Source organism: Fusarium fujikuroi, chromosome FFUJ_chr10, assembly GCF_900079805.1.
Source record: "Fusarium fujikuroi IMI 58289 draft genome, chromosome FFUJ_chr10".
Classification (NCBI taxonomy): domain Eukaryota; kingdom Fungi; phylum Ascomycota; class Sordariomycetes; order Hypocreales; family Nectriaceae; genus Fusarium; species Fusarium fujikuroi.
Genome location: NC_036631.1, coordinates 1,329,995 through 1,348,296, shown reverse-complemented (window position 1 = coordinate 1,348,296; position 18,302 = coordinate 1,329,995). Strand labels below are relative to the sequence as shown.

Below are 18,302 nucleotides of genomic sequence, written 5' to 3'. Positions count from 1 at the left end.
ACATCATCTCAGCACATCCCTTGATCTCCAATCGTGGCAAAGTCGCTCTCCATCACAGCCCAGAAGTGATCCAAAGGCATAGCCTGGAAGGGATCCTGGAAGCACTCTAACGGATCAAACACGAACGAATCCGTCCCTACATCGCCAAACTGATTCGGCGATAACATCCTTTGGTCGTTATTCGTGGTCTGCAAGTCTAGCTGTGGAGGTCTTTGTGTTTGATCAACAGAAGAGCTATTGTCGCCCAACAAGACCTGGTTCACCCGTTGCGTCAATTCGAGCACGCCTTTCACAAATTCGCTGTGTTGTCCGACCCTTCGATAGCAGTCTGCCACGTAGTCCGATGCGGTGCGTACAAGCTCCCCATCACTGCGCCCCATGCGCTTGTGAGGCTTCTTGAATGTCTGCAGCGCGAGGGTTGTCGCAGCAAGGAAAGTGGGCGTAGGTGTTAAGAGGAGGAAATCAGGTTGTGAATCTGCAAACTCTGCGACTTGTGTTATGATAGACCTTGCAGCTTCCACACAGGTTGTTTGGCTCTGCAGTAGTCGTGCTGTACTAATCTTGGCCTCATGCCTTTGTACTTCTTTGCTGAAAGAAGCCTCGGGGAAGAGGAGAGATGCTCGTAGAAGGGTAATTTGAGCCTGTTTCAGATGTGTCAGTAATTGCGGCGTTGTTTCGACAGAGGAAACTTACTTGGTGGAATTGCTGAGACAGAAAAACTGCAAATGAACGCTCTTCTGAGCTTTTGGAAGCGCTCTGGTTCGCCTTCACATCTTCCGACGCCTCGTCAAGCCAATCGACAAGCGCCTGGTCTAGCTCTGAGATGCCCGACAGGAACTCCAAAGCGGTCTCTGCTCTGCGCTGAAAGATGTGCTCACTAATCTTACCGACTAGCAAAGAGAGCGACACCCACCTGATGAAGCAGGGATCAAGACCACTGGTCTTGTCGGGCAACGGCTGGTCGCAATCGGTAATCTCAATCGCGCTCGGCCGACCGGTCTCCAATTGCATGGACTTCTCCAAAGCATAGCATGCCCACCAGACCTGGGAATGCAATTGTCGGTCGACTTGGTTGCCGGAATCTTGGTTCGGATTGGATATAACGATCTTGCGATGGAAACCTATTGAGTAGCCAATCCGTATGGCTTGGCCTAGGAGATGCCAGCACTGGCCGTCCTTCCCTGTAGAGATTGTCAGCGTCAATAGTCAGAGGATTTGATGAGTTCGAAGAGAAAGATCTCAACGTGTGGGATGTCGGGTGAGGATTGGCTGAGGATGTGAGTGAGTAATTACCTCTTGCGCGCATTGCGATTGCGAGTAATACAAGCGCTTGTACTGAGCTCATATATGGGAAGCTTAATAGGTGACTCACTAGGGAATAAGCCCCAGTGAGATAGCCAGTTGCCGTTGGCGATATTTGACCTTCGTGGTCGTCCATTCCGATGCTCAGTACTGCGTAGACTGCGACAAGCGCTGGCGCATCGACTGAGGTCACCGCGCCTTGGAGCCCAGTCGGGGATGTCTGTTGCATCTCAGAAAATCGCAGAACGTCGGATATGAAGGCTGTATGATCGAGGACGGGGATGAGAGGGTGCGTGCGACTGAAGTATTTCTTCAAACAGGGCTCCATGACGGACATGCTGGGGAGGTCTGGGAGGACTGGCACTAATGGGAGGGCGTATTCTTCTGTGAAGCACATCCCCCATCGGAAATGTCTGCCAATTGGGTCGAATCCGCGTCGCTGGAGGAAAAGGTCGATAAATCGGGTGAGGCATTGTAGGCTGCTGGAGCCCATGTACTGCACGCAAGCTCAATTAGTATGCAGCTGTGAGTCGAAGCCCGAGTACTTACCTTGATGCGATGCGACGACTCATCAGTGTTCATGACCACATCAGGACTATCGTTCGAGTGCACATCCGTACCGCTATCAGGCGTGCTATGGCTCTCCTGGTATGCGCGCTCGATCCACGATGGATTCCTCTCTTTGTTCCCTGCATGTTGCGACCCCACGATCGAAGACGCGGGAGAGCTCTGTTGGCTCGTAGTCGCAATTGAAGCCCGGCGCTGAATCGGGGATATTGTAGATATGCTCTGTGAGCTCTTGTGTGGCCATTTGCGCACAGCTGGACCATTGGGTCTTCGTGGGTCAAAGGTCTCACACTCGTCGCCGCGAAGAACACAATTACGGCACTTGGGCGTTGTCGCGTCGCATCGCACTTTTCGCTTGCGGCATTGTGTGCATGCTAGCGATAAACGACCACGCTTTGATCGCGGCGGTCTTGGTGAGGGAGGTTGTTCTTGTGATACCGACTCCATTTTGGCTAGGTCTGTACTACAGAGGCAGAAAACTTGGGAGCGCGATCCTGAGAGATGGAAAAGATTTGGACAACTTTGGGATATTGACGATAATTCAAGATAAACGTAGAAGGCTCTTTGACGACGTGGTCACTTTTAGGCCCGCGACTCAGAGTCTCAGGTACGGTATCCCGAGGCTTGGTTCAATTGACAACAACAGAGTGAGGCCGCGAGCTCAGTAAGAGATTCTACGTCTCTCCGAGACGGTGACCGAGGGTGTCGTCAACAATTTGTATCCCCCGCAGATAGCCATGACACAGGGACCTATCGCAGTGAGCGTCCGGGGTACAGTGCACTAAAAACATGTTCCCCGCATGCCTGGGGATCTCCGAATCGCGGAAGAGCTTCGCGGCTTCAGATCAGAGGAATATTTCCTCGCGGGGTAGACTCTGGGGTCTCCTAATAGAGACTAGAAGGCCCCCACGAAGTTCGAGGCCCCAGCTTAACTTGGTCATGTTCAATTGTGCTCGTTTTCATTGGAGATGAGCTCTTGAGTCGTTGAGGAGGCGTCGTCGCTAAACTTCGGTTCGATTCGGTTCGGAAAAGGTCAGCCTCTGAACCGAATCGAGGGGTAGGTCTGTCGCTGAGAGCTGCAGGTTGGCCATTTGAGATGAGACGCGACTCAAGACTCGCAGCCAAATGCAAAGCATAATGATCAGACTTGATGCTTTATTTGTCCTGATCATGTCCAAATGTTATCCAATGGTATTGGTCGCCCCAAATCACTTTTTGTTTGCGTCCTCCAGAGGGCCTCAGAAAGCTTGCGCTGCTCAGGTTGTTGAGTCTCCAGTCTTGAGCTTCAGCACGCTTCCCAATGCCGACTACGCAGCTGGCTATGTTCATGGTTTCAACGCTCGCGGTCATGTCTTCAATTTCACCGTAGATAGGGTAGTTCTATCATTTGAATCTGCAAGAAAGTTCTCGTCTGAGAGGTCGTGAGAAATATGCTGGTCATCGAAGGAGAATTCGCGGGCATCCTGCTGGTATTCTCGTGGTAGAACAGTGAACTTTTTATGCGACTTCAAGGGCAGGCAGGCATCAAAAGATTACCTACCATCAAGGCGTCAGCATACCTAGCGAAAAGTGTCTACCTTCCGGATGGATCACTCCATATAATTTATCTTAATTATTTCAGAAAGCTTACGTGTTGCCATCGTCCTTTTTCTTGGTTTGCCTTTGCGCTGCTGGTGCGTGTTTGCTTTTCTCACATTTGCGCATGTACTCGTCTGGGAACAAAGCGACAACACCATCCAACCAAACATGATTATCTTATTTTGGACTTATCCTTTGAATTGCAAGATTATTTCCTTGTTTCGCCCTTCTTTAATGCTCCAATTTCTGTCATCTCTTGCTGGGAAAAGACGCTTGATAGGCATCAGCTGTTGGCCAGAATCAATTGCTTGCTTCAAGTTGCAAACTCACGACTTGCACAGTTAGTTGCCCATGAGCTTCTTTCCAAGTCATCTGGTTTCTTTACTATTGTCGATGACCAGAGTATCATTCAGTTTTCCTCTTTCGGGGCATTGATACCCGACAAAGATATCAACACGCGACTTCTCCGCAGTGCATATTGAATGGCCTTAGGTGAGTGTCAGTATCTGTTGGCGCCACCTGGAGGGAGATATGCTGGAGACAGGGCACTACACGCCCTAAAACTTCAGCACTCCGATTGAGTTCACAAGGGTATTTAACCCAGCAGTTCAAATAAAGTTGGAAGCTTCCACTGCATCCGAAATCTACCTTAGAGTAGCATTATCAAGTTTGAGTAATTTATCTCAATTCAGGATTCCAGGGTGAGGTTTTAGTGACCTGTTCGAAAAGTAAATTATTCCACTTTATGTCAACATTCGTTGCCACGAGCCTTCGTGGCATCGCGGTCGTAATCCCATCGCGGTGTTGCAAACCCCAAGATAATTGAGATATTGGTCTATCTGAACCCAGAGCGTTCCTCACCCGCAACCTCTTTTTACAATAAGTAAATGAAGGTACCTCACTTTTTCTCCTCTACTTGTCTCACAAGCCAATTACACAATGCCTAATTGCCGTTTTCATCGGCACGCTACCACCAAGATCATGCAACCCTCCCGGAACCTACATCCCGAACCGAAAGCGAGCCGAACCAACCCAACCTTATCCTCGAATAAGTGGTTCGTTCAATAATCTCCTGTTTACAAAATCGCGAGTTCCTGTTCGATCGATTTCTCGGCTGTAACATCACGCGTATCATGACGGAGCCTCAACAGTCACAGCCATCTCAAGATGAACAGCCAAACGAGAAGGACTCTGTCGGCGCGCGCCTCCAGCCCGTTGAGACGGGTGCATCGTACGAGCCTCCGCCGATGAAGACACTTCAGCGGCGTCTTGTTGTTCTTTCTCTTTGTTTGACACTGTTCCTCTGTGCATTGGATACTACTATCTTGGCAACGGCACTTCCCACTATTGGTAAAGAACTACATGTATCAGCTCGCGAGTATGCCTGGATTGGATCCTCGTACACCCTGTCCACGACAGCGGTGACGCCTGTATGGGCAAAGGTGTCTGACATCGTCGGTCGCAAGGTTAGCATGATGACTTCAACTGGTCTTTTCATGGCTGGGAGCCTCATTTGTGCTTTGGCGAGCTCAAGTGGCATGTTAATCGGAGGAAGAACTGTCCAGGGTCTTGGAGGTAAGCACCCTCATCGAATAACGACTTCAACAAGCTAACTGGACTAAGGCGGCGGCTGTATGGTGCTAATAACTATTCTGATTGGAGATCTGTTTCCTCTGAAAGATCGTGCCAAATACTATGGCATAACAGGAATAGTGTTTGGCGTGGCTGGAGCCATTGGGCCCGTACTGGGTGGTGTCTTCTCTCAGGCAGTGACATGGAGATGGTGCTGTAGGTTGACACAACATACCCTCTCGAGGATAGCTGCTAACATTGCCAGTCTACATCAACTTACCCTTTGAGGGTATTGCACTGATTGGGCTGTTCTTCCTACTCAAGGTTGACATCGAGAAGGAACCTCTCGTCGACGGACTTCGCAGCCTCGACTGGCCTGGATTCGCTTTCATCATTGGCGGCACAATTTGCTTCCTCTACGGACTTGAAGCTGGCTCAGGTGGACTTGCACCCTGGAAGTCTGCTTTTGTTATCTGCCTCTTGGTCTTTGGGGTTGTCATCTTGGCACTCTTCATGGTCTGGGAAGCGAAGTTTGCCAAAAATCCCATCATCCCGATAAGAATCTTCCAGAGCACCACCAATATCGCCGCCTTCGCCGTCGCCAACCTTCACTCGTTCATTTTCATTGCCTGCGATTACTTCCTGCCGCTGTACTTCCAAGTCGTTCTGGGCTTTTCGCCAATTATATCCGGAGTCACGCTCTTCCCTCTCATCCTCCCGATGTCTATCTCAACTGGTGTCGGAGGACTGATTGTGAGAAAGACGGGCAACTACAAGCTTATTATCTTGGTTGGTGCCACGCTGATGACATTGGGAATCGGTCTCTTCATAAGCCTCGGTCAACGCAAGGAATGGCCTAAGCTAGTTATAGCAGAGGTTATCGCAGGTCTCGGCTGTGGTGTACTCTTCCAGAACCCTATGATCGCTCTTCAAACCCATGTCCGCCAGAGAGATATGGCGGCGACCATGTCAGCGTATACTGTTATGCGTGGTCTTTTTGTCTCGGTATCAATTGTTGTTGGAACGGTCTTCATCCAGCGTACTGTTCACGGTGGCAACTTGACTGCTGTGTCTAGTGACAAGGCGCAGGGTGAGACTGACAAGCATGGGTATGTCAGTGGTCTACGTGTTATGTGGGCATTCTACACAGCTTTGTGCGGACTGATGCTTGTGTCGGCTGTTTTCATCAAACCAAAGCCAGTGAAGGCAGAGGAAGTCAGTAGTGAAGCAGCAAGTGAGGCTCAGCAGAGCGATAAGTGTTGATGGAAAGTAGAGCCAAGCGAGGATGAGGAAATGTATTAGCGAAACCACCTAGACGTATATAGAATCATGGCGAGCTTAAAGATAAAGAAGGATATTTCCACCATCTGAAGACATCTAATGCTTCCAAGTGACGTATCTTACTCAACGACCTCAAATAGAAGTACTGTTGAGCAAAAATACGGACCATCAAACGAATTGATGGCAAAAAGAACGTGGTTCCGCCCGGGATCGAACCGGGGACCTTCTCGGTGTTAACGAGATGCCATAACCAACTAGACCACGGAACCGAGGCTTTTGATGACTCATCTTGCTCAGCAGAGAGTTATGTTGGTATTCCAATTGTTCCTACAACAATTGGGTCGCTGTTCGAAGGTCATGGACGCAAGTATGAGGAGGTAAGAGGGTCTCTTGCTTTCCACTGAAGTGCAAAGTCTAGAAACTTCTTGACGATTGATCGGCTTCGATTAAGGCGAAGCATCAAGGCCGGGTTCAACGGTTTGGAGTCGTGACCACCACGACAACGGGATTGGTGAACGCGACCCAGATGACTTCAGATGTGGGCGGCCAGCGACAATCTCGTTCAGTCACGAATACGTCACGGCGATAACATCACAAGTTTCCAAGACCAACTGCAATGAATGGCATTAATAGATGAATTGGGTATTAAGTAAATTGAAATAAAGTCTATAATAAAATTAAACGCTATGATGCCACCAATTAATTTTCGGGTTTCCAGCCCCAGTAATAACTTTTTAGGAGATGATTATGTGAATGATTGCTTGGTGTTGACTCTGTCAATGTCGTAAGGGTTGCCCTCATACGACCTGCGACGCGACGCCATTGAAGCCCGCGACGCGCGCGATGCACGAGAAGCGTGCGATCGTACAGAGTGGTGTGTCCTGCTAGCAGTGATGGGAGCGTAGGCAGGCTCCTCAACCTCTGTTGAGGCATCGTCGTCAAAGTTCTCCTCCTCGGGAACAGTTTCGTCATTCTTCTCCTCCTCCTCAGAGGGGGGAGCAGCGTCGTTTTGAAGCTTGCGCATGAAAGCAGCGGATTGAGCGGCGAACTTGCACTTCTCACGGATGGAAGCACCGTACTTGTAAAAGAGGAAAGGGAAGGGAACGCAAGCCAGGGCGAGGAAAGCAGGGACAGATGAAGCCCAGTGGATGCCAAGGTCTTTGTACATGTAAGATGTGAAGAGAGGGAATGCGGCACCGAAGAGAGATCGGAGAACCGAGTTGGCAGCCAAGACGGAGGCGGCGAAGATGGTGTAGGAGTCAATGAGATAGTTCATAACACTGAGGAAGACAAGAACCATGCCGAATCCGAAGGGGACACCGGCAGCGATACTGGCCATCCAGTGGATGCTAGGGTCGTTGGTCCAGGCGAACCAGAAGAGGCCAATAGGCAGACAGACGGAACCGATAAGACAGGCGGGAAGACGAGCCTCGGGGGGTGCGAAGCCACCGTTCTTCTGCTCGATCTTGATGTAGCGCTTGTTCTGTGGGATGGTGTATGCGATAGCCAAGAGCATGCCGACCATGATGCCAAGGAAGGCCAGGCCACCGACACCAGAGTTCCAGCCACGGTTCTGCTGATACACAATGGGGAAAGCGCCGAAGAGCATGTACAGGGTACCGTAAACAATAGCCATGTAGACAGAGAGGAGAAGGACAATAGGCTCCTTGAAGAGCAAGATCCAAGGTCTCGACAGGGCAGTCTTGAAAGACTCGGTGAGAGTAATCTTACCACGCTCGAAGTCAATCTGGCTGACGTAGACATGTCCTGTGATCTTGGAGAGCTTGGAGGCACGTTGTCGGAGAAGGACGGGGGCGTATGTCTCGGGGACCAAAAGGGTACCGACGATCCAGAGAGCACCAGAGAAGGCGCCGAGGAAGCCCATGACCCAGCGCCAGCCAGCGTTCATACCGAGGAAGCCTCCAATGATGGGACCAAGAACGGGTCCGAGGAAGGGAGCAGCAGCAAAGATGGCCATGGCGAGACCACGCTGAGAGGCAGGGAACATGTCGGCGATGGTACCACCGGCGTTGGTGAGAGGCGATGAGCCGAAAGCGCCAGCGAAGAAACGGAGGACGATCAGGGTCTGGGCGTTCTGTGCGCCCGCGCAGCCTGAGTTGAAGGCAGTGAGGGCGGCATAGGTACCGATGAAGAGGTATTGACGACCGAACATCTCACTGAGAGGGGCCCAGAGAAGGGGACCAATTGCAAAACCCAAGACGAAGAGCGACACACCCAGGGTAGCCACCTCTTGGCTGATGTGGAATTCCATGATGATCTCACGGATACCACCTGTGTAAGCCGACGACACGAGCGCGACAGCAAGGGTTGTGAGAGCGACGGTCATGGTGATGAACCACTTCTTGACCAAGCTGAAGGTCATAGGGTTTCGGGGATCGTTGGGGATCCATTTCACACGGTAGGGGTCTTCCTCAGTACCTGAGCCATCGTACTTGTAATCTCGAACCTCTGGTGTGATGCCAGCCTGGTCAGCGACTAATCGCCAGTAGGGTATTCTTGTCCGCGCAGGGACTTCGATGTTTTCCGAGTCGCTCATCGTTATTGTCGTAATCTAACTACCGATCGAGGCTGTGGAATAATTAACGTTTGGTGTTCCGCGTCGGTTAGTGTTATTGCGATCTGTGGTGTGAGAGACAAGATCTATGTCGATCACCGGTGACTCGGGGAGCCAAGGCAGTTTATAAACAGAGACAAGGGAAGGTTCCACATCAAAACGGTACAGTTTTTTATTAAGCAACGACGTAACGAACACGACTAACGACTAAGGAGTTCAAATCTCTTCAATTCCATGGCATGGATTCGTCGGATCCGCCGACCGGCCGTAAGTCCCCGTACAGGCTTGGGCTTCTCGTGGCGACTGGGTCCTTGCGTTAAATCCGGCAAGGGATGATATCACCAAGCGAGAGGCTAGAACCTTCTGGGTTACTCCTTTATCTCGTTATGGTTATGCCTCGGCCCATCACCTCTTAGGTTGTCGGACCCGGAACGGGTTTTCGGCCGTAATCATATAAACCCCGGCCCTTGATACGGGTATTTTTTACTTTGGACTGGTTACAGTCGGAAACTGCGTGGGTTTATAATATCTGCGACGTAACCTTTACTGTCCAGATGCAAGAGATTATGTTTTGGGTTCGATGATGCACATTTTCTACGTAATTTGACTGTTTCGGAGAGCTGGTTGAGTCCGTCAAGACATCTTCCGCGGAAACTCCATGGAGATTTATACGAAAACTTTGCGAAAATAGTTTCATTGGCCGAGGATTGTGCTAAAAATTTCTTTGCCACGGAGTTGCGTCATGACTTTTCCCGAAATCCGGTTTCAGCTTAGCAATCTCTCGGTCCCGAGGCACAGAATTCGCCTAACCCAGCTCTTCTCCCTGGAGACGGAGCTTGCTGACTCGTGAACTCCTGTTGCTTATCGCATGATCCGCTTGTTAAGCACCAGGGTAGATCTCTCGTATCTAGATTCGAGGGTTTGAAATGGAGATCTTTTACGTAGTATCCAATCTTACCAATGTCCCGGAGTTAGGATATGCTTAGGCCCAGCAGATGTCAGGGTGAATAAACTTCTCTGGGGTCATGCCGTGCCGTCGTGGGCTATTTATGTCCAGCGTCGATGTTTGTTGCCTAAGAAAGCCATGTCGAAGCAATCCCAACATTGGAGATTTAACTAGTCATGAAGCCATAATAAAAGCAAGCAAATGCTTAGATAGACAATGCCAACTACTAATACCTGCAAATACTGTTCCTGCTTCTCAAAATCGCCGACTCTTCAATGATTTGAACAGCTGCAGGGTAGGACTGATCCATGCAGTTGTCTCACGGTATCACGCGAGTCGGAATCCCGCTGCAGACTGGAGTTGACAACGACGCGTCACCCAGATACAAAGCCCGTTTAGTGACATGAAACACCCCCAGCCAACTCCGCTCCTCCATTTGAACAATGAAGTGGTAAGCCAGTGTTCATGGCCGCTCTACGCGCATTTGAGCTGCTGGCTCCTCAGAGCGCGTCGTTTTAATTCAGGTTCCTGAGACCTTATTTCGGCTCGACCTTTCAGCAAAACAGCTAGGTTCCGTGGTCTAGTTGGTTATGGCATCTCGTTAACACCGAGAAGGTCCCCGGTTCGATCCCGGGCGGAACCACGTTTTTTGTCCTTCGGCACTTTGATCTCGCCAAGACGGGCACCATCTTTTTTGCCAAGCACCCAAGTCATGCTTTCTAACGGTTCTTGTCCGTATTCTTATCAGATCTGTTATAGAGTTCTGTTCAATGGTCATTCCATCCTGTTTATTTAGAATTTTCACTCACGCGCTCAGTTGTAGGCCTCTTGAGTCGTATGCCGAAGGCGGTCAGAGTCATCAGATCATGCAGAATCGATCCCATTCACTCACTGTAGGTACTACTACTAGGCATCCTAGGAACCTATGCTGAGCCATCATGATGCGTAGGAATATGCAACGTTAACCTTGGGTTCGTCTAGACCATTCCGTTCAACACTCTAGCCCAGGCCTCCCGTCCAAGCTAGCCCTACGCAACCGCAAATAAACCCGGATCTAGTAGGGCCGAGCCAGGAACCAGATCAGGCTGGAATTGAACCGTTCTTCTGCAATGCATGCACATACGTCGCACACAAGTTCATCGCGACTGGCTGGCTATACCGGTTAAGCATCTTGTATCACATCGTGCAACACGTTCCGTGCTTTCACCACAGAATCATGAGGTCTATTGCCTCGAACAATGCCTCACGTCCTAGCATTAATGAAGGAACATAATGGCCTCACGTCGTATGACTGGCACTGCCCCGAATCAAATTTGCTCATTTTCCAAAGGACCACTCAGCCCCGTTATTCTAAGCACTAACAACCCTTGCTCGCTGGGCTGTTAGTGACAGTCAAGGCACGTGCATAGCGAAGGATGGCGCTTGGGAATACGCTTGTCTCGAGCATACTTTCCGATGCGAAGCAGCGAATGGCGGAGGTAGTTGCGAACCACGGTGAGCTGAGGATCGGGCCGTCCGGTGATCCTTTCAGCTACGGTATTTGGTATGTAAAGCTGAACTATCCCAGCGACGATCTTGATTCATCACCAACTGCACTTCACTTCTTTCTCTTCACAAGACTCGACATGCATTCATCTTTGTTCACGCTATTGGTGGTGGTGGCCTCAGCCCATGCCTCCTGTGCCCGGGCTACGCGCAAGTTCTCTCTCAAGACGACTTACGACTCCAGCAATTTCTTTGATCAATTCTACTTCAGAGATGTACGTTATTGACCTCAAAATCAGTCGGACAACTCTGACAAGATAGGCTGCCTACTACGATAGCATTGATCCTTCCTACGGAGGTGATCCTACCCACGGATCAGTCAACTACTTGAGCAAAAGCAAAGCTCAATCTGCTGGTCTTGCCAAGACAACCAATGGCCAAGTTTACGTCGGCGTCGACTCTGTGAACAAGGCTAAACTTCTTGGTTCGAGCAAGACCAGACATGGCAGAGATAGTGTCCGTCTGGAGTCCAAGGCAACTTATGGCAATGGCCTTCTGATTGCCGACATTGAGCACATGCCTGGTACGGCTTGTGGTGTTTGGCCATCCTTGTGAGTTCCGTATCATTGGATGTTTTGACCGGTCGTGATAAGCTAACATTTGTCGCAGCTGGTCGTACAACTTTGACGAGGACCCAGTCGGGGAGATTGACATCATTGAAGGCATCAACGACCAAAGCCAAAACGTTGTCTCGTTGCATACATGCGGTGCTTGCAAGTTCACTAAGATCGGCGGTCTTGACGAGCGCCCTAACTGCAATAACGGCGGAACTGAGTCTGAGCAATGCGAGGATGGCACCAACTAGTCAGTGTATCATGGTGTAATACAGGACAATAAGCTAACTTATATGCTCAGCGACGGTTGCGGTAGCACTCACGCCTCTGGTTCATATGGATCAGCCTTCAACAAGGGCAAAGGAGGCGTCTATGCTGTCTGGCTTGAGTCTGACGCTCTGAAGATCTACTGGTTCAGCCGCCAGAAAATCCCCGCCGACATCAAGTCTGGAAACCCCGATCCCAGCAAATGGGGTACTCCTGCTTCCCAGTTTCTCAGCGGTTCTGGTTGTAACGTTGGAAAATACTTCAAGGGACAGACTATTGTAAGTCTAATAGGAGACACAAACAATCGGGTGCTAATGCGAAGTAGATTATCAATACAGCATTCTGTGGAGACAACATTGATCAAGGTACTTGGAACGAAGATTGCAAGGCTTCTACTGGATCGAAGACCTGTGATGACTATGTCACCAACCATCCCGAGGCCTTCAAAGAGTCATACTGGCTCTTCAACTCTATCAAGTATTACCAATAGTTATTTCAGTTACGATTGGAAGCAAGCGTGTCATCTTCCAGCTTACATGCCTGACAAGATGAGCTCAGCGAACTGCATTGTCATAAATGGAAGCTAAGCTTTCCTTGTGGTCTGTTAAAACCTGTTTATTTGTCCGAAGATCGAAGAACCAGGATGTTAGATTTTTTCCGAGTCATAACGCCAATGCTCTACGCCAGTCTTATTTTCAACATACTCAAGGACTCCTATAATTGCCCCCATTTTGTTGACCGCTTCATCCCCAGCATCGCGTCTAGACTGGCATTTTGGGCACTGTTTGAGCTTTATGCTGTTGTAGTTCCCACAATACTTTGCTTCTCCTTGATACTGCATGCACTTCCAGAATATCACTTTTTCATGTACGTCAGTTGTTCTGACCCAGCTGATGGGTCTGGAGTCTGCCATAGTGCTTCCTTGGATACTGCCGAGTTTATTTCGAGTTGAAATGGTCGTACTTGTACTTATATTTAGTTCTCAGGTTTTGGTGTAAGCTGATGGAGATATTTGTGGAGGGCTTTTATATTCATAATTGTCTACCGGAAGAATCTTCTTAACACCATGTTCACGGTACTGCTTGCTGTCCGTGTAACTGTGATACTCTACGGCACTGTATAGGCATTTATAGATAACTAGCGGCGAAGTCCGTGAATGGCTCATAATGACTCCGTGATACAAGTCATATATTTAACGTCACGGAATACTACACTTCTAGATGGACCATAATCAATGCCTCTTAAGAGAGCAATATATTAATAAGCTAGATACATCAAAACACAAGGAAATAGGGTAAACATTTCTTATTAGATTGCCATCTGTTCTTTCTCACCAGTCATACTGTTTAGAGCCCCTCTTTAAGGGAACTTAATGTAGTTTTAACTGTATTTATTTATGCCATATATAACTTTATTAATAGCCATATCCAAAAGATTAAGCTTTTATATTAAAGTCTATCTGCTTATTTCAAAAGCTAGACTTACTTATTTCTCTATACTATTATATACTTAATAAATAAGCTTTATAGCTAATACTTATTATTTTTTAAGCTTATTAAAAAGATCTTATTATTAAGATTCTTTATTTTATTTTAACCCTTTAAGTAAGCTTATTTAGCTTTTTTATTTAATTATTAAGGAATTTAAGTTTTTCAAAATCTTAATTAAATTAAAAGCTAAAGTAATAATAGCTAAAACTTATTAATTTAACCTTAATAAAGTTATCTTTCCTATTATCTTCTATCTTAAAGAAATAAAATACTTATTAACCCTATTAAATAGGTCTTTAATAAGCATTTAAAGTAATCTACAGTTTAAAGGCTATAGGTCTATAAAGGGCTAGTTATTTTTATAAGTATATTATAGTTAAAGGCTATTAGCTAATAGCTAGAAAGTAATTTTATTATTTAAAATAGAAAGTATTTTTATAGTTTATTATTAATAGTTTTTTTTATATAAAAATTTCTTTTACTTTTAGTAATAAGAGATTAAATTTAAAATAGCTTTTTATACCTTAATAGCTATTAATAAGGTTATTAATTAAATTATTATAAAAGTATACTCTTAAGTATTACTTATCTATATTTTTCCTTAACTTATATTCCTTATACTATATTATTTTATAACCTAATCTAATTTATTACTAACCTGCCAGGCTAGCTTTAGTTTATTAATATTTACAGTTTTTCCCTTAACACTAAAACCTTTATTTTTTAATTTACCTTTTTTCCCCTCTTTCCTCCCTTACTTTATAATAGCCCTTAATTCCTATAATATAATATTTATATCCCCTATTTAACTACTATAACTATATATTTTAACTCTAAGAACTATAACCAATATAGATTATTACTGCTATCCGATATAATACTGGCAATAAAGGCCTGCTGCTGCTTTAATAGGCATTAGCCCTTCTCTAGGTAGCCTATTAGGTCCTTTAGGGCTTCTATTTAGTATACAATATAGTTAATCTTAATTATATTAACCTCTTTTTAAAGCAGCTATATTTAGCAGCTAAAGATTATTAAATTAACTTACTGTATTATTAATAGCTTATTAATATATAATAGGTATTTTTTTATAATTTTATAATACCTAAAAAAAGATTATAATATTAAAATATATTTAAAGTTAAGCTTATAGATTTCTATTAAAAGACTAATTATATAATTATTAACTATATTAATTAAATAGTTATAGCTAGATTAGCTATTATTAATTTTAATTATATAGCAGTATATCTTATAATAAAATTCTTAGTTTTTTACTTATTATAACTTAATCTTTTAAGGTTAGAGCCTTAATAGTAATCGCCTTAACGGAATAATAATAGAGAGGGCATTTAGCCTACTAAAGCCAGAGAAAATATCTTTTTTATATTTATAAATTAAGGCCACTTATTTAGTTAGATTATAAGGTTTATAATAGCAGCTATATAACCTTAAGACTTATTATTAAGGTTATTATGTTTTTTAGTATAATATATAATGCCTTATATTATATTATATTAAAAGATAAGTATCTTATCGTATTATCTTCTTATTTAAGACCCCTAATTGGCTATACCTTATGTATTGCTACAGGGAAATTTTAACTCTTTAATAAAAGTATACTATTTTAATTTTAATTAAGGGACTTATCTTTATAGAAGCTATATATATATTGCCTTTAGAAGCCTAAAGTTAATTAGTATCTTTTAGCTTACTGGCTTAATATATCTTATTAAGATATTATAAGCTTTAACTATCAATCAATACTGTTTAGAGCGAAGCGTATTAGATGCCTATGATAGGAAGTGTCTTTCGTCTTCTCAGAGCTTTAAATCTTCTGTGAATATAGCCGTCGACATGGGGATGCTTGACTTAGTATCTGAGACACTATCAAAGTCTTGTGCTGATCATTCTTTTTTCTACATTCAACATATAGTCACTAGCTGGAATCCTTAGCCCAATGTCACCACACCGAGATCGCCACATATTGAATGCAACAACGTTTCGCATATCACCATACGCCTTTTTGAATTGACTCCTGAGTAAAGAGTGAGTGGTGATACAGGAATGGATTGGCAATGGACGTAACATATGTGTCTAGTACGGTCTTAGTCCTCTGTTCGGAGTCTGACAACTGAGTGTTGATGCATCAGAGAGCGCTGCGATTAGTAGCAACGCATGTTCCTACGTCATGGAAGGGAGTTGCTCCGTCACAGTCGGCGTTGGTGGTGCGCCGAGAAACAGCAGCTGAAGTCTCAGGCGAAACAGTGAGTGTCTCAGTGGTACAATCGGCGGCAGCATTCGCTGTCGAGAAGAGGCTAGTGAGAAACTAAGTGAAAGTCTTGCTGACTTCAGTGACTCATGTCTTAGCCATGGTGGCGTCGACAAGGCCCAGCGCTCACGTCGTTGATGACGATGAAGGCCAAAACGCCCATGATGATTTAAAATAGTCTTAGTGGCGCAAGGCTCGATAAGCCTATAGCAGTGGGAAAGTAGAAAGCAGATGTCTTGTGTCTGGCATCCTATTTGATGACTCTTATCTCACTCTTTACATCCACATTCCCATGTCCATTGTACCATATCGGGCCGAGCCCAAAATACAGAAGCGTAAATTCTGCCCCTGGCTGCTGCAGTACGAAGGTTTGTGGCTGAAGATGTATCCAATGGCCCGCGACCGATAACGTGCCTCAAAAGACTAAAAGTCAATAGTTTTGGGCCGAACCAATGGCTTTAAGACAGACACAGCACATGAAGCTTGGCAAGAAGAGCTCAACCAGCTCAAACCAAGACCAAGCAAACAAACAGCAAGGGTTACAAAGAAATGCTTATAGGACGCCGGTGCTGATGGTCAATGACTTCAATGATGAAATAAGTCGCTGTTTTAGTAGCCAAAACAAGTCAATGGAGTCTACCTGATGCATTAGATGTCTCGGGGAACTACACATACCCTGTCGATGATTCGCTGGGTTCAAAGTTCGTGATTGCACACTACTGCAGGGTTGTGCATACGGCTTCCTAACCGGGCTTCCCCTCATGACCTGACGCTAGACCTGACGCTAGCCCTCCCTTTTCGCATATGCCAGCTGTAAAAGTATCTCACCTCCGCTTGGAAAGCAACGTTTCCATGTACAAACCCCCGCTGAACTTTGCTCAAGTTATCATATCAAGTTTGCAAGCATGGCAGGGTCACCTCCAACGTCAAAATCCCCTTCCCCAAAGGAATCATCGCCAAAGGAATCGTCACCAAAGGAATCGTCACCCCACGAACAGACAGCACCACTGGAGCCCACTGAACTCGAAGCGGATGAGGGGAATATCGCGGACAATGATTCAGCCCTCGGCGAAAATGATGCTGGGAGCTCCACAGCTTCGATCGCCTCTAGCATTTACAAATTCAGAATTGAAAATGGCAGATCATACCATGCTTACAAAGATGGCATCTATGTTGGCCCAAACGATAACTCGGAACAAGACCGCCTGGATCTTCAGCATGCACTTTGTCTCCTCACTTTTGACAACCAGTTATACCTTGCGCCCATCTTTCAAGAGGGTGAGACACCGGTGAAACGGGTCTTGGACATCGGCACGGGTACAGGGTGCTGGGCAATTGACTTTGCTGATGATCATCCTGAAGCGACTGTCATAGGCATTGACTTGAGCCCAATCCAGCCTGCATTCGTGCCGCCTAACGTCGAGTTTCAGATTGATGACGTGGAAGAGGACTGGACATTCTCAGAGCCATTCGATTATATCTATACCAGGTTTATGACGGTCTCGCTCGCCAACTGGCCACGGTTCTTCGGACAAAGTTTCACAAATCTAAACCCCGGTGGCTGGATGGAGGTCGTGGATATCCTTCCTCCAACCTCCGATGATGGTACAATGGCTCCTGAAACGGCTCTATATCAGTGGTCAAAACTCTTGCTTGAAGCTACAGAAAAGATGGGTCGACCCTTTGGAGAAACGATGACCTATAAGACACAGATGGAAGCTGCCGGCTTCCAGAACGTCACACAGCGCGTTTTTAAATGGCCACAAAACCGTTGGCCTAGGGAGCAAAAGTATAAAGAGCTAGGTAAACGAATACCTCCTGGTGCCATTTATAGAATATAGACTGACCGATTTAGGTTCATGGACACTCGAGAATATTTCTAGTGGCCTTGACGGGATCAGTAGTGCTCTGTTCACTAGAGTACTGGGCTGGTCGAAACCTCAGTTAGATGTTTTCCTGACTGATGTTAGAAAAGATCTCAAGAACCCCTCCATCCACGCATACTGGCCCATGTGAGTTATGAACCTTGACCACAGGGAAAGATAACTAACACGAATATAGTTACGTCATATGTGGACAAAAGCCTCAAGAGTAGTGTGAATACTTGATGACATCATGAAGCCTGTTTGCGAAAAAGTCGATGAATGAGAAGAAAAGTAACGAACAACCCCAGAGTCGTCGCGCACTGAAGAAAGCCAGACACATATAGATAGAACTTAGGCTATGTGAATTTTATGAATAGAAGCAGCTTTGGAAACAATATCATATCTCACTTTGTCTGGCTTAGTGATTATCACGGGACCTGCTGTTGTGGTGACAAATCAAAGCAAGACCTTCGCGGAGTTGCTCCTCA

General features: G+C 46.2%; 5 protein-coding genes, besides 2 other annotated features; 3 read left to right on the top strand and 2 right to left on the bottom strand.

Moving 5' to 3' along the window:
- Positions 1 to 8: 8 nt before the first annotated feature.
- Positions 9 to 2,316, bottom strand: FFUJ_10713 (related to STB5-transcription factor; the record flags this gene model as incomplete). XM_023569527.1 has 4 exons in its annotated part: positions 9 to 641; positions 694 to 1,181; positions 1,294 to 1,798; positions 1,852 to 2,316. 4 exons carry the CDS (start codon positions 2,314 to 2,316, stop codon positions 9 to 11), a joined length of 2,091 nt encoding a protein of 696 aa, XP_023436731.1.
- Positions 2,317 to 4,580: 2,264 nt separating this feature from the next.
- Positions 4,581 to 6,282, top strand: FFUJ_10712 (related to DHA14-like major facilitator efflux transporter (MFS transporter); the record flags this gene model as incomplete). XM_023569526.1 has 3 exons in its annotated part: positions 4,581 to 5,022; positions 5,071 to 5,235; positions 5,285 to 6,282. The coding sequence occupies 3 exons, from the start codon at positions 4,581 to 4,583 to the stop codon at positions 6,280 to 6,282; spliced, it is 1,605 nt and encodes a 534-aa protein (XP_023436730.1).
- A 213-nt stretch (positions 6,283 to 6,495) lies between these two features.
- Positions 6,496 to 6,569, bottom strand: a tRNA (tRNA-Val).
- Positions 6,570 to 7,045: 476 nt separating this feature from the next.
- On the bottom strand, positions 7,046 to 8,857 carry FFUJ_10711 (probable mfs-multidrug-resistance transporter; the record flags this gene model as incomplete). Its single annotated transcript, XM_023569525.1, has 1 exon — positions 7,046 to 8,857. One exon carries the CDS (start codon positions 8,855 to 8,857, stop codon positions 7,046 to 7,048), a length of 1,812 nt encoding a protein of 603 aa, XP_023436729.1.
- A 1,533-nt stretch (positions 8,858 to 10,390) lies between these two features.
- Positions 10,391 to 10,464, top strand: a tRNA (tRNA-Val).
- An 826-nt stretch (positions 10,465 to 11,290) lies between these two features.
- On the top strand, positions 11,291 to 12,677 carry FFUJ_10710 (related to mixed-linked glucanase precursor MLG1; the record flags this gene model as incomplete). XM_023569524.1 has 5 exons in its annotated part: positions 11,291 to 11,581; positions 11,628 to 11,917; positions 11,976 to 12,170; positions 12,222 to 12,465; positions 12,513 to 12,677. 5 exons carry the CDS (start codon positions 11,291 to 11,293, stop codon positions 12,675 to 12,677), a joined length of 1,185 nt encoding a protein of 394 aa, XP_023436728.1.
- Positions 12,678 to 16,854: 4,177 nt separating this feature from the next.
- Positions 16,855 to 18,044, top strand: FFUJ_10709 (related to methyltransferase; the record flags this gene model as incomplete). XM_023569523.1 has 3 exons in its annotated part: positions 16,855 to 17,752; positions 17,805 to 17,961; positions 18,011 to 18,044. 3 exons carry the CDS (start codon positions 16,855 to 16,857, stop codon positions 18,042 to 18,044), a joined length of 1,089 nt encoding a protein of 362 aa, XP_023436727.1.
- Positions 18,045 to 18,302: the final 258 nt, after the last annotated feature.